This window comes from Trichoplusia ni, chromosome 15, assembly GCF_003590095.1.
Source record: "Trichoplusia ni isolate ovarian cell line Hi5 chromosome 15, tn1, whole genome shotgun sequence".
In the NCBI taxonomy this organism is placed as follows: domain Eukaryota; kingdom Metazoa; phylum Arthropoda; class Insecta; order Lepidoptera; family Noctuidae; genus Trichoplusia; species Trichoplusia ni.
Window position 1 is genome coordinate 6808493 of NC_039492.1, and position 14737 is coordinate 6823229.

The 14737-nt window shown below is 35.3% G+C and overlaps 4 protein-coding genes and 1 pseudogene across 4 annotated transcripts in view; 3 read left to right on the top strand and 2 right to left on the bottom strand.

Annotated features, from left to right (window-relative positions):
* The window catches only part of LOC113501399 (anaphase-promoting complex subunit 5-like), a 6450-nt gene extending 5129 nt beyond the window's left edge, over window positions 1-1321 (top strand). Inside the window, exon 14 of the mRNA XM_026882530.1 lies at window positions 1302-1321. Within this exon, the coding sequence (XP_026738331.1) occupies window positions 1302-1321 (20 nt within the window). The remainder of the gene's footprint in view (window positions 1-1301) is intronic.
* A 578-nt stretch (window positions 1322-1899) lies between these two features.
* Window positions 1900-5340, bottom strand: LOC113501452 (RNA polymerase-associated protein LEO1-like). The gene is given in 5 exon segments (XM_026882601.1): window positions 1900-2784; window positions 2786-4162; window positions 4272-4391; window positions 4566-4656; window positions 5091-5340. Coding segments are annotated over 5 exon segments (2277 nt in total). The 5' UTR covers window positions 5192-5340; the 3' UTR covers window positions 1900-2196.
* Window positions 5341-5421: 81 nt separating this feature from the next.
* Window positions 5422-7611, top strand: LOC113501400 (RNA-binding protein 39-like). The gene is made up of 5 exons (XM_026882531.1): window positions 5422-5452; window positions 5932-5945; window positions 6210-6289; window positions 6427-7066; window positions 7312-7611. Exons 1-5 carry the CDS (start codon window positions 5422-5424, stop codon window positions 7594-7596), a joined length of 1050 nt encoding a protein of 349 aa, XP_026738332.1. The 3' UTR covers window positions 7597-7611.
* Window positions 7612-9257: 1646 nt separating this feature from the next.
* LOC113500969 lies at window positions 9258-12900 on the bottom strand (annotated as a pseudogene).
* Window positions 12901-13323: 423 nt separating this feature from the next.
* On the top strand, window positions 13324-14274 carry LOC113500970 (protein transport protein Sec61 subunit beta-like). The gene is made up of 3 exons (XM_026881926.1): window positions 13324-13468; window positions 13553-13755; window positions 14042-14274. The coding sequence occupies exons 1-3, from the start codon at window positions 13466-13468 to the stop codon at window positions 14127-14129; spliced, it is 294 nt and encodes a 97-aa protein (XP_026737727.1). The 5' UTR covers window positions 13324-13465; the 3' UTR covers window positions 14130-14274.
* The last annotated feature ends 463 nt before the right edge of the window (window positions 14275-14737 follow it).

Here is a 14737-nt window from a genome sequence, read left to right on the forward strand (position 1 = left end):
TCAAACGTAACATCAACTGATCACGTGGGTCAACATTTATATAATCTTCGCAGCAAATATCTTCTGATGGTCACATTGTTAGACACGGCGGTGGAGGCGATTCCAGCCAACGAATTATATCATCAGAACATACAGGCATACATTCTAACCAAGGTCATCTGACAGAGAGTCATGTTCAAAGACATGTCACCTCAGGAACTCAAGCGCATAACGTAAAAAGTCACGTTGAACAACATGTATCAAGATCCTCACAGCATTCCACAAACAGAAATCAACTGAGCGATAGTGTGACAAAAACGAGTATTGAGTTCCAAAGAGCCATGCACGGTGGCGGTGGCAATGATACTTCAAGCACTGTTATTGATAACTCCTCTCGTGGAGGTCACCACAAGCGCACATCCGATCTGGTTTCCGATTCGTCGTCCACGAACTCAATCTTACATCGTAAAGGTGTTCACTCCAACACAGAAGCGCATCATTCGATTAGTTCTACAGCAGCAGCGCAGAGAAAGAGCATCGGCAATCTATCTGAACGAGGAGAATATATTAGTAAACTCAACGCATAGCTCCAGATAGAAAGAGCATCAGTTCCATGCACCGCTCGACTAGAGACAATACTGCTGTCATATCTCAACTGATAGTTCTGATTCTCGTCGTAATCAAACCAAAAGAGATGGACAGTCGACCTTAATGACGACCGTCAATCAACGAGAGTAGTGAGAGATAATCTTAAAGTAGGAGGTGACTTCTACGGGCAATCAGAAGCTCGATCCTATGGAAACTTTTCACGATCGGAGCATGCACAGAAGTCCGACCGTTCTGAGCGAGTTGAGCGTGTAGAGCGCGTGGAGCGTGTCACACGCCACGGAAACGCTTCGCAGTTCGTGTTGGGTGACGGCAGTACTAGTTACAAGCGGGAATTCACATCTCACGTCCACGGAACCTGCCCGGCTACACTCATCGATTCCGGACGTACTCCTTTCAAACATACTCGCGATTCTCGTGAACACAAATTCTACGCGACTAAATAACACAGCAACAATAAATGTCGGTTGCAACTTGGCCGCCGCTAGGCTAAGCTATATTTCATTCCTTATTTTATCCAGCTTATAATATTTAATCAAGTTAATGTTATTTTATATACACGCAAGCTAACTGCTAGTCTTAATTATGATTAACATGCCTTATAGTCCGCATAATGTTATAATTTGTTAATTTAACAAGTTTTAAGAGTATTTTATTTTGTCAAACATTGCCATGCAATAAAATTTTATATAAATTATGAGCTGTTTTAATTCTAGTTACCACTAACCCTTACTGAAGTAGTACATACTTTATTTACGGAAGTTTGCAGCATCAAACGCCACATTTCAGAATAAATATATTAATTATAAATATGGTTTACTATGAAACCTTAGAAAACAACTTTATACGAAAGGTATAGCGTTGCACGTTGTACTGTATACGTAGGGGCCATAAAAACAGAATCAGTAATAAAGATAGCGAATAAAATCCAGCACAAACTTGACGACCTCCGTGGTCGAGTGGCATACGCAAGGTAACGCGGTACGCTTATGTACGTTTCAAGGTGTCGCTAGCTCCGAGGTCCCGGGTTCGATCCCCGGTTGGGTCAATGGAAAAATTCACATTTTACACTCACTCGCTTTAGCAACTTACTTTTGGGTTCAGAACAATGTATATGATGTTTGTCCGCAATTATTTATTAAACAAAGGAAGTGAAGGCTGTTCAGTAAATGCTTAATAACTTTAGTTCTGGTTTTTGTCAAAATTTCTGTCAAGGTCAACTCAATGAACAGAGAAGATGAATAAAACAAAAGAAGCTTAATGTTTTGATTTTTTAATAATAAACGTTTACATAATAATACCTACAAATTATAAACGGTTATTTAAAATTAGTTAACCAAAGTGTAATATTATAAATAATTTATACATGACTTGTTTTCATCCGTAAACGCGCAGCCGAAAACATAATTGAAAGTTGACAATAAAACATGAAACACGAGAATTTCGTTAAAACCTCAAGACAAAAGAACTAATTTTAAATTAACCTATATACAGCATTCTTATAAACAATATAAAATAGTGTAAATTAAAATTAGATACAAACTAATGTATTTAATGCAAACATAATTTAAAATACTTAAAAATTATGTAACATAGTTATTAGAAACTTGTTTAACCATCAGAGGAGTTTATGTCTTGAGCATTGTGCGACTGTTTCACCCTCCTTATTCTTTTATATCTGGCTAAATCTCCGTCGTAGCTCCGCGGTAGTGGTCCAAATGAATCGTTCTCTTGGTAGTGCGGAGCGTTGTAGAAGTTTTCTGACGCCACTTTTTCATCTTTCACTAAAGACGTTGATCGTTCCGATTTGACATCTGCTGGACCGCTAGAGTTGTCTTCCGCGGTACGTCTGTTGCGCACGCCGCTGCTGTACATAAGATTATCGTCAGCGCCTTCAACTCCAGATAGCACGTTGTCAGTGTCTGATCCAAGACTACTTTCTCCTTCTAAATTATCTTGCCCTTTGACATTCTCCATGTTTTTATTCTCGGGAGAATTTTCAGAATTGGCGATATCCTCTTCAACACCTTTATTACTGTTAGCAAAGTTAGAGGTGCGATCGTAAAAACCTTCGTCATCAAATTCATTACCTTCGTCGTTGTCTTCGTCCTCATTTTCTGCCTTGTATGGAAAGAACGCCACTTTTGTATCGGGCATAAGAGCAGCTCCTCGTTTTTTTATCACTCTGTCCGAGTTTTTTTCGCTTAACCCTAACTAAGGGTCCAGAATATGGCACTGCATCGTCGTATGTATTTGAATTAGGAAAAGATTCCTCTAGTGATTTAATAGAATCAGATAAATCCGGCTGCTTGTCCGAGTTGGCTTCTCGTTTATAAGCTTTAGCCTCGTCGTGAGTTTGAGTTTCATCATCTATTAATTTGGATAAGGTTTCGTCCTGAGAACAAAAATATCCCTGGTCGTTAAGATAATCCTGCGCATTTTGTAAACTTAATTCATTTTCTATCATCTTAGTGTCAAGTTGCGAATCGTCCAAGTCGTCTAAATTAGTCTCTCTTTTGGTTTCTGTTTTAGTTGCAACTTGTACATTAGCCACGATTTCACCTTGATTTTTTGGATCCAAATTTACAGCAAATGTATTCAAATTACTCTCGGTTTTCTTCTGTATGGAATCATCGTTGTTACTTGTTAGTTCTACTTTATTAACAGAGCTGGAACTGGTTTCGGCTGTTTTAGCAGTTTCATTGTTTTCCGCTTGTCCCTCCGATGCTTTACTGATCTCTGTGGTCTCAGTATTTTGCGATACTGATGCCTCAGTATTTACATCTACAACTGGACTGCCACCTTGAACTTTGCTGATATCAGATTGACTGTTTTCATTGTAATTATTCTCTTCAACTGCTCCAGCTTTTTTTGTGATTTCTCGTTTATTAATAAAACCATTATCGGTGGCATCAACGTCGTCTATAATTTTTTTCAGAAGCTCTCTCTTTTCATCAGTTAAAGAACTAAGAAGCTGGTCTAATTCATCTCCAGATAACTTCTTTATGTGCCTTTTTATGGCTGATTCTTCGTCTTCGGTGTCTGTTTTGTCGTTGTTCTCCTTACTTCCTTGGTTGCTTGAGACATTAGGCGTTTCGGTTTGGGCACTAGCATCTTTAGCCTCACGCCTATCTCTTTGGTTATAGTGCGCGTCATGGGACTTTTCTTCTGCCATGTCTCGATTATCTGCTTGCATGGCGTTATAATACTGCTTAAAGTATCGCGATTGTTCACTAGGATCTGGAGCGTCGTTGTTATTATACTCGCTTTTATCTACCTTGCTTATTTGGTCTCTATTTTTTTCGAACAACATGTCACCTTCTTCGTTGGATGTACCTTCAAAATCTGCAGTTCTTTTATTGAGTAGACTGTCTCCTTGGTTTTGCACAATGCGGTTTGATTTGTTAACATCACGATTTGTTAAGTGTTGATTTGCTTCTTGTTGATCGTCATTTGCTTCAATGTATCTATTTGATTGTCGTCGACGGGGGAGGGCTCGCGGCTGGTCGTTAAAGTTAGCGGGACAAGCGTTCTCCTCTCGTATTTCTCTATTCCTGTTGTTTTTTGAATCTGAAAGCTAAAAAAGTAATTAACTAGCTGGTTTTACTTGTCCAAACATAAGACTGTTTATTTGATCAATTTCCGATTTCAAGTTAGACAATCTTTTAATATTGACTTTGACGTACATTTTTAGTTTTGCTCCGAGCTAAGTGATCGTCATCAGCGTTTCGTTGCAAATACCTGCTTTCTGTTAAGTCTAACAAATGCCTACTTCGCGGTACTTCATCTTCTTGGACTCCTGGCTCCTAAATATAATTTAAAATTATTTAGCTTTATTTTTTTTTGTTCTGGTAATCAAACGAAAAAGAGCTTGTCAGGATGAGGGTCTTCGAAGGTTAAATATCCATGGACAGAAACAGATTCATTCCGAACTTCAGGGTTTAATATAATCAGAAAGCATGATTTTCTAATATCTTTACCTGTTCTATAAGACGCGAGTCTTCATCGTCGGCAAGAAAATCTTCGGGCGATTGTTCATTTTCTTCTTCTTCTTCATTTTCATCGACATCACTGTAATAAAATATTAACATACGCGTCTGAGAGAATGTCATATTACCTGATCATTAATTCATTTGATAAATTAAGTATTTTGTTAGGATTGGTATACAACGTAAGTTTATTGGGAAAGTACCTACCTACTATTTACGCATAGTAGGGCTGTGAGAATGTTTGGTAGCTTTCAAGTCTTTGTTGTAAGGATTCAGACGGAATTTGCGAGTTTATTACCTCATGCGGAGAGGTTAATTCCGTTTAGTGCACAGAAACGACCTAGATAGATGCTGCTTGTTAAATAGCTACTTTTATAGGAACCTGATGCAAACATCTACAGTAAATAATATTTAGAAAATTGTTAAGACGTTACGAATTAGTACCTATACGAGACATAGCTAGCGGTAAAGCTAGTCACTTGTAATTTTACATATACGGTTAAAACATTATTTTACCTGTCGTTATTATACTCTGCTTGTTGTGGTCTGCTCAGGATCTGCGCAAGTAGGCTTCCAAATAATATTAGTACGAACCAAGAATGCATGTTCACTATCATAACAAAAAAAATTCACCAGAATACCTTAGTTTAAATTAATTTGATGTATCAGTCCTCTGATATTCTTACATGTTTTTGTATGTCTTATCTTTGATATATATTTATATATATGTAAGTAAAGTAATTCGGTGTACAATTTCTGTAGCTTTATTATTGTAACATGAAAAAATTTAAAAAAAATCCATTTCAAGCTGTACTACTATTCATTCAAAAATACCACGCCTGGTCTAATGTTTACTAAGCAGTATAACATAACAAATTGTAAGCAAATAAAAATAATCTGATAAGCTTTTCAAAATGTCGTCCAACAATGTCTTAATCCAAATTATGTAAAAAGTTGTAACTGTTTAAAGATGTTTTAAACTAAATTTAAGTTTTAGGTAAAATTCTTTTACGTAATCTTTTTAAGTAGTTAATTACATCTCTGAACAGCAACTGTTAAGAAAATGGAACAAAATTACATTTGAGAATCATTTCTTGTATTTATAGAACTTTGTGGTAATAGTCGAGCATACTTCACCGACCTGAACAGACAGAGAGGTATCCACCACTATACTTACCTAATTTTTTTTATTATTTGAAAACTCAACACATCCTAAAATTGTCAATTAAAACAAGTAAGAAAACAAATAAGATTTTCATAGAGCGTAATTTTGAAAAAAGACCATGAGCTGATGGGCCATAAATCTTTTGCAGAAGTATCCCTGTGTGATGTTAGCGCTGTGTGCATCCTTTGTCAGTGGTTTTAACAACGGTAAGTGTAGAACAGGTCGCCGAGACTGCCATGACATGGATGAACATTCGTTGGTTGTAAACCAGCTGTCTACAGTAGCCTAGGCAAAGTAAAAACCTGCAACATTTGTGTTGTTTTAACAGTGTCATTTATACCAAAATGCCATTGTTGAAATGCTACAAATGTTCTCCATGTTGTTGTTATAAATTAACTAATGCAATTTTTATTTATTCACTCGGCGTGTGTTGCTGTGGCGCTGCTTCTACCTTGTGCTTTGTGTGACAGGATAACACTTCCTCTTCAAAGCATCGTTCGGACAAGTATTCTGATAAGCACAAAGAAAAGGATAGAGATGGAAGCAGAAGGTGAGATTCTATGTTTGCCTATTTATAATTTAATCCCTTGCAATGTAACTGCCAAAGTATTTAATGATAAACAAAAAAGTGATTCAGAAGTAAATGTTGGCGTATATTAATTAAGATTAAAACTGATCTTGTTTTAGACGTAGCCGCTCAAGAGATAGAAGAAGATCGAAAGATAGAGATAGTAGACGATCGCGAGATAGAGATGACAGAAAAGATAAAGATAGAGAGAGAGACAAAGACCGTAAAGAACGTGATCGCGATCGCGACCGTGGCGATCGCGATCGGGACCGAGAGCGCGGTGATCGTGATCGGGAACGTGAACGAGGTGCCGATCGCGACCGCGAGCGTGATAAGGATGTAAGGGAGAAGGATCGTTCCCACAGAGACAAAGATCGCGAAAAGGACAAAGAACGCGAACGTGACAAAGATAAGCGCAGAAGTAGAGATAAAGAACGTAGTCGCGAACGCGACCGCAGTAGTCGTGACCGCACATCTAACAGCAAAAAAGAAAAGAGTATTGAAAGGGACCCAGCAAAAGAATACCGCTCAAAATCTAGAGGCCTTGAACCTAAATTAGATGATCTACCTCCAGAAGAAAGAGATCTGCGCACTGTTTTCTGTATGCAGCTATCTCAACGAATTCGAGCTAAAGATCTCGAAGAATTTTTCTCATCGGTTGGTAAAGTTAGGGATGTAAGACTAATTACTTGTAATAAAACTAGAAGATTTAAAGGCATAGCATATATTGAGTTTAAAGATGCCGAATCTGTACCATTGGTAAGTTCAAACAATAATACTTCAATTGAAACAGTCAACTCAATATTTATTGCACAGATTCCTTCCTTTTTTTATCATCAATTATTTTATACAAATCTCGAAATTTAATACTCAAAGAAGAATTGCCAAGTGGGTTATTAATAAAGTACAAAAGCAATTATTACTCACTATTCACTAAAAATAAAAAACAATCTAAAAATTTTTAATGATTATTTTGTGATAAAAGTAAATTTTCCTATTTTCAGGCTTTAGGTTTAACTGGACAAAAACTACTTGGCGTTCCTATTATTGTACAACATACACAAGCTGAAAAAAATCGGGTAGGCAATACCTTGCCTAACTTAGCACCAAAAACCAGTAACGGACCGACAAGACTATATGTTGGTTCATTGCATTTTAACATTACAGAAGACATGCTACGCGGCATATTTGAACCTTTCGGGAAAATTGATCATATTCAACTTATGACTGACCCTGAAACAGGAAAAAGCAAAGGTTATGGGTTTTTAACGGTAAATTCTTTTACCTAATCAACCGGCCTTGCTTCCGGGCAACAACAATTACGTTTTGTACTATTGACCTTTTCAATGACTACAGTAATATATGTCGAAGGAATTACCCAGTTTTTTTTTTCAAGGATTAGCGTTTAGCCATCTATATCTTCCTCTTCGTCTATTCCATATTTTGGTAACACCGCGGAAAACCATTAAATATTTTTTTTACCTGTCTCTTTCCCACACGGACGACGACGTCGTGGACTAAGTTATTGGTAATATTCGATAAAAATATAATAATAATATTTATATTACCCACCTCGGTGCTAGTCGTTATCTCTCCATCGGAATAACGCATGACCAGAGGGCACATTAGTATGCTTTTTCAAACCTTGAGATATAAACAAAAAATGTATCTGATGGTATATGTAGGAGCTTACATCTGCAGGGCAGCTTGTGGCGAGCTGTTTGTGAGTAGCGACACAACGGAACCTGAATGCCCCAGGGGGTCACTCTTTATGGGGACTCCCAGCTCGTTCTTGCCTTAACTGGCTGGGGTGCTCAGGGGTGGAAGTGTCTAATCTATATTCATCTATATCTATACTAATATATAAAGCTAGAGTTTGTTTGTTTGAACGCACTAATCTCAGGAACTATTGGTTCAAATTGAAAATTTATTTTTGTGTTAATAGACCATTCATCGAGGCAGGTTTCAGGCTATATACCATCACGCTACGACTAATAGGAGCGAAGATACAATGGAAAATGTGGCAAAAACAGGGAAAATTATTCATCTTCGAGGGCTTCCGTTCATAAATTCCTAATTTATATCTTCTTACCACGCGGACGAAGTCGTGGGCAACAGCTAGTGGCGTAATGAAGAGGAAACCCGCTCCGGGTCTGTGACCCGCGATGGTGAAATCAGTGTCGCACCTCTCTACAGCCTTAGCCTATCTCACTGATGTTGCCTCTAACTGCCTGTCGTGGAGGTATAATGGGGGCCCATTTTTGAGACGGCGAGTTACCACCTGCCTATTTAATTCCATTTTTATGTGTTGAAAGGCAGCTGTTATAGTTTTCATAGCTTGTGAAGGAATCCATTCCATTTAACATCATTAACACCAATAGCCCTTATTAGTTATACACAATACAATTTGCAATAGTTTTATAGCTGCCTTGGGCCGCCCATGTTTGTTCTTTAATACAGCAGGGGTGGATTGCCCCTGGTTGATACCCCATCATTTTAGATTAAAGTTCTCAACAAGGCCTTTACATGTTGCCATGTTGGACCTGTGTCCCCGTGCACGTCTTTAAAAACGACCGAGTCTCTGCACATGAAGTGATCCCGTGACAGAAAAAAAGATATATAGGTAAGATATATTAAAATAAAATATATTTTTTTTCAACACAAATCAGTAACTTCTTTACAGTATGTCCCTTAATATAGTGAAGATTATTTTTGTCTTAAGAATGTCAATACTGAAAAATTCCAAACATATATCTGTAACACGAGTCAAAAAAATTAATTAATATGTCACGTTAACTCAACAACTAAGTAAAAAGGTGATGATTCACGCGAAAATCTTCATATCGAAATTTTATCTCTTAGTATAAATCAATGAACTAAATCATTATAGTAAACAATAGCTATAGAGTGCAGTTTAAAAGACATCAGGAAAAAGAAAAAAAGCGACAAATATAAACAATGTTTTATGTAACATTTTAAATTATATTAAATATTGTAAGTGTACTATAATAACAAAATATGAAGAAAGCTCTCTAACAATAAGTAAAAGTATTAAAACTATTGTTGTTTTTTTATACAATAAATTGCTACTTATATCGTAAATCTGAGACCAAGGCTACATGGTCTGAGGGAAATACAACACTCGGCAAAGCTGTATGTAATTTTAATTCTTCGACACTTGGAAGTGGGACAACCTGTAATTAAGATAATAAGAATTTATGAAAGGATATTGAAATGCCTATTATACCTATTGTATTATGAGGTTGTTTTATTTTTACCCAACATGAACAAATAATTGAATACTCTGTTCAATAATTACCTGCTCAACTTCTAAGTTAGACTTGTCATAGTATATGTAATCTAAGCAATCTGCAAATTCGGCAGTGAAGTTTGTGTAAGGAGGTGTTCCACATGCACTGCCCAGTGAAATGTTTTGTTGCAAACTCAGATCAAACACAGCTTCGTTTATATCTGTAGGAAAAAATTAAACGACGACGTATTTTCAGCTTTCCAACTTATTGAATGCACAGATCATGTAGGTATGTGGTTTTTAACATGATGGGTCAAAAAACATAGGTCATGAAAAATCAAGTTGTTTAAAAATTAAGACTAAAATTTGCGCGGGCTGGATCAAAGTGTCACAGAACGGAGTTTTGGAAGCATTTGGGGGAGGCCTTTTCCCAGAACTGGGACACAGTAGGCTAGATATAAAATATATATAATATGTCAAATTATAAATATATTTACTTACTGGATTTCCAGTCAGGCAAATCGCTTGGTGATTTACCAGTTGTATATAGTTGATAGATGCCACAAGAAGGAACACTGTTAAAGTCACCACATAATATGACGCTTATCCTTTTCTTTGGATACTGAAATTAAAAATTTGCTTAATGCATATTATTAGGTAATAGATTTTTACATTTCGGTATGATTTCTTTTTAATATCTTTGGCAGTACTATGTGATCACACAATACAACGAGCATGAAGACAACTTTCTTTTTTAATTACCAACTTTATGATATTAGATAGTAATGATTACTATTTTTTTTTGTCCTACAAACATAAATTGTTCAGTTTCCAGGGAATCTCTATGTTGATTTTTCAATTTTCATTTATAGACAAAAATATGTGAATGTTTTTTAATTGTCTAGACAGACGAGAAAAGCTTCTGTCACCGGCTTGTGCCACACGGCAGACAGAAGCTTTTTATTTTTTTGCCCATTCTTCATCCCTATTATCTCATGTTACATATCAACCAATAACTAGCGCTGTAATATCCCTTACCTTTGAAGCAAGTTTTTTTCGAATATCCATCAACCAATAGATCACTATACCTCCTTGAATAAGCCTTATGTGGTCTGCATCAGGATGAAAATACAAATGTGTGTTTCCTACTATTAAAACCTCATTTACGTTGTCAATGGACTCTAGATATGTAGCACTAGCTACAGTTGATCTATCTAACAGTCTCGTAATAAGGGGTGTATTGTTCTTAATTTTTTCCCAAATAGGTTGGAGGCATGATTCAGTTTGTACAGCTTCGGAAAGGACAATTTTTTCTTCCCAGCGCATCTAAAATGAAATTAGTGTAAAAGATATTAGAAAGGTTAGCAGGGTACACATAGGATGTGATAAAAAGGGTTGTGCATACTTAAATCTGTCTTTCCTGTAGAAACAAGCTAGACCTTCAGCAACTTCTTTTCCTTTCTTGTAAAATGAACTGCTGAGACCTTCAGATGCCAAAATTGGCTGCAAAAAGTGGTTGAATAACCTACAATCCACTTCTTGGAGACATATAATGTCGCTGTTATATCCTGAAATATATATTGAAAAAAGTTTAAGTTAAATAATTTATCTAAGGAAATAAGATGTAAATACTAAGGTGTTAAATGAAATTGCATTTTCATAAACAATCAGAGAGTACAGTACTTTCAAATTATTTAAAAATCTGTTGTATTAGGAAATAGGAATTATCTATGATATTAGTCATAGAAAAAAGTATATCTTACCTAGTAATTCTTTTAATATAAGTTGTTTTCTGTAATCAATGTGTAAAGCATAAGGAGGGCAGTAGGGGTGTAGCACTGTTCTGGTGTAATCAGAATCACAGTACAAATTGGCCAATATGTTGTATGTAACACATCTAAAGCTGTAAACAAACAACAACAGTAAAAATTGATTAATTTACTTCCAAAACAGGGCTAAAGAAATCATTATTTCAAATTATTATTTGCTAGATTTATACAGAGTATTAAGTTTCTGTCATACCTTTTATTTTTTAATTTATCTCTTGTGAATTGATGTCTTGTTTCAAATGGACAGTTTCCAGGACCAGCTTCAATCACATTCTTAGATATTGCCTCAACTGCAGGACCAAATGTTGTACCATTTCCTAAAACAAGGATTAAAGTTTTCAACATACATTGTACTATCTGACGATGGTTTTGTCAAATGATGTTTGTGTTGTGAAATCATGCACAACAGAAAACTTTGGAAGAAAAAGAGGTTGGCCCCTTCCCAGCAAGTAATGTTTTTTTTTTAAATAGAGCCTATTTAAAAAAAAACATTATCGTCTGAGATGATTGTCTTCTCTTTTTTCATGCGGAAATTATAAGACAAATTACAGTGATTCATTGATTTTGTTCTATTCTACTGTTTGATTTTAGGTTTACTCAGACATATAGCATTTTTATTTGTATAGGCCAAATTGATATTTCATCAATGACAGATTTACTCATCTACGGTGCAGACAAGTTAACTATTATACTTGCCTGGTAGACATTCTAATTTCAATTTCAAGCCAATATCTTGTGCAGGTGGTGTATATATAAAGGTGTTGCCAGCCAAACCCCATTTGATGTGTCTATCGTTAAATTCATTTCCAAATCATTTAGTACTGAACCTTTGTACCAGGTAAATTTACATTTTTCATGTACAGCATATTGTAGTTCTAAATTTTCAGGATATACTGGAAAGCCAGCTAAATGCTTTGAGGTAAGTTCATACTTACAACCCATGGTGAATTGAATATAACCTCATAGAGGTTATCACACATTTTTAATGTGACTGGCCCAGTTATCGAAAATAACTCATTACAAGTGCTGTTTTCATTAATAATACCATTATTAGAATCATAGAATTCAATATTAATATCTTCATTCTCCTCACTTGCCGACTTTTTCTTTTTATTTCCTTTGCTCATAGCTTTTTGGATGTTAGTTTTTATGCGGGTTAGTAAAACTTGCAAACTTTCTGTAGGCTTTCTACTAAAGTTAAATTGCCTAACGGAACCTTTAATGTCTAATAAGAAGGAAATATCGACCTTATCTTCCTGTTTGATGTATCTAAAATAGCACTTGTTCATGTTGTTGAATTTTGATTTTGATATAACGGAAGAATAAAAACGGGTGGTTAAGTGATAAAATCGGAATAACATAACCACTACATATACTTTTAACTACTTATCACAGATTTAGAGCATATTCAGTAAAATATTAAAACTCTCCCAAACCGTAGAGAGATTAATGAAAATATAACCTTTTAGTATTTATTGACAAGTAATGACAGGTCGTCAGTCGTGTCACGTGTGACCAACGAAGATAATACATATTAAAATTAATACAGATAATGAAAACCTACGTACAGGCTGATGATTGAAAAAACAAACAAATTGAGATAAAATCTCGAAATTACCTATGCCTGGATTTATTTCGTTCCGCATAAATCAAATCACAAAAGTTTTATTTAAAAGATAATGTTTGTTTTCTAATTTATAAAAAAGTCCACAAATGTTTTTATAAAAAATTGAACAAAGCCGTCACTTGGCTACCAATAAAATAAGTCATAAGCAGTTATATTTTGCGACTTTATGTATAAAATAAAATTCCAGTCAAATGTATGTTAAACAATAAATATTTAAGGTTTTTTTATTATCGACTTTCATTTGTTCCTTGTTGCGATGAAATGAAAAAATACTGGTAACATTGTTTGACAACGTGTCAAGGCGATTGTTCGCGTTGCACGATAGTTGCCAACACGGTTCACATCTCGTTCGACTTGCTCCACTTTATAATTTGTGCTGTTGAATTATAAAGCAAATTCATAATCACTGCTTTTAGTTGGTGGTTGTTAATCAAAGAAAACATAATTCAAATATGGTAAGTGTAATAATTATTAACTCATAGTGTTGTGTTTAGTTTTTTAATTATTTGCATTGACTAAATTTACTTTTCCAATTTCAGCCTCCTTCTCCAAGCTCCACGAATGTAGGATCTGGTGGTCGTTCACCAAGCAAGGCGACTACCGCACCAAGATCATCCAGCGGCAGCACAGTTCGTCAGCGAAAGTCCACAACAACCACTACTGCTGCGAGGAATCGCAGCACTGGCGCTGGATCAGGTGGAATGTGGCGTTTCTATACTGATGATTCTCCAGGCGTCAAAGTGTAAGTTATATTTATACTACACTCCCTCTCACACAGTTTTAGTTACATAGATGATAATATCTATAGTGGATTCTCTTTTTTCATATGAAGGTGCACCTAACATATGCCATGCAAGAAAAGACTGTTGTGTTGACATAATATAAACATGATGTTTAGTAATTATTTTAAATAATCTCTTAGATAATGTTTTATCAAATTCACTATTTCTTACTTTGTGTTAAGTATTCTCTTCTAAATGTTATAAAATCAATACTATATTTATTGATAAGTATTGTTTTTGTTTCAGAGGACCTGTTCCAGTTTTAGTCATGTCTCTACTCTTCATTGCATCAGTGTTCATGCTTCACATCTGGGGAAAATACACAAGAGCGTAAACAGAACCATATTTAATATTGTCTGTTATGAGTATGAGTGAAAGTACTATGTGAATGATATGGAGTTGGTGTTAAGATATGTTTTTTTATTAAATTATGTAATTTAATCTTATTCTGCAGTAAAATAAGTTCTATACATTATAAACTGACTTTTTATTGAAATACTAGAAGCTATGGAAACTTTGAAAAAAACAAATATCTAGTAAAATTTTCCCATTTTAACTTTCTAACAGCAACTTTAAAAAGTCAAGCTATTAAAAGTTACACATTCATTATGATATTACACTGCTACAATAAACATATTAAGTTCTTATACACAGTTGGATGTGAAGGGCTTATGTGGGCTATTAAAGGATGATGATGCACAGTTCATTCAGACAGAGTGAATATGTCATAATGAGGAATTTTACCTAATAGCTGACCTAGATGTTAGACCTGAGTACCAGATACCTTTACACTGAATTAAACTAAAACCGGTAATAGCATCAGTGTAATGTTGACCTATGATTACACCCATTGATGTAATTAATTGAGTATTTGAAAAAAAGAATCAATTAAGTTTGGCAGGTAGATCAAAAAAAGTGTACCTACCTATCAGATTCATATTT

Bases quoted from the DNA above. Each gene is read 5' to 3' on its own strand.
- LOC113501400 (XM_026882531.1), top strand. From the start codon at position 5,422: ATGTTTACTAAGCAGTATAACATAACAAATT. The intron at 6,290-6,426 runs GTGAGATTCTAT...ATCTTGTTTTAG, and splicing joins GATAGAGATGGAAGCAGAAG to ACGTAGCCGCTCAAGAGATA. The intron at 7,067-7,311 runs GTAAGTTCAAAC...TCCTATTTTCAG, and splicing joins ATGCCGAATCTGTACCATTG to GCTTTAGGTTTAACTGGACA.
- LOC113500970 (XM_026881926.1), top strand. The intron at 13,756-14,041 runs GTAAGTTATATT...TTTTTGTTTCAG, and splicing joins GATTCTCCAGGCGTCAAAGT to AGGACCTGTTCCAGTTTTAG.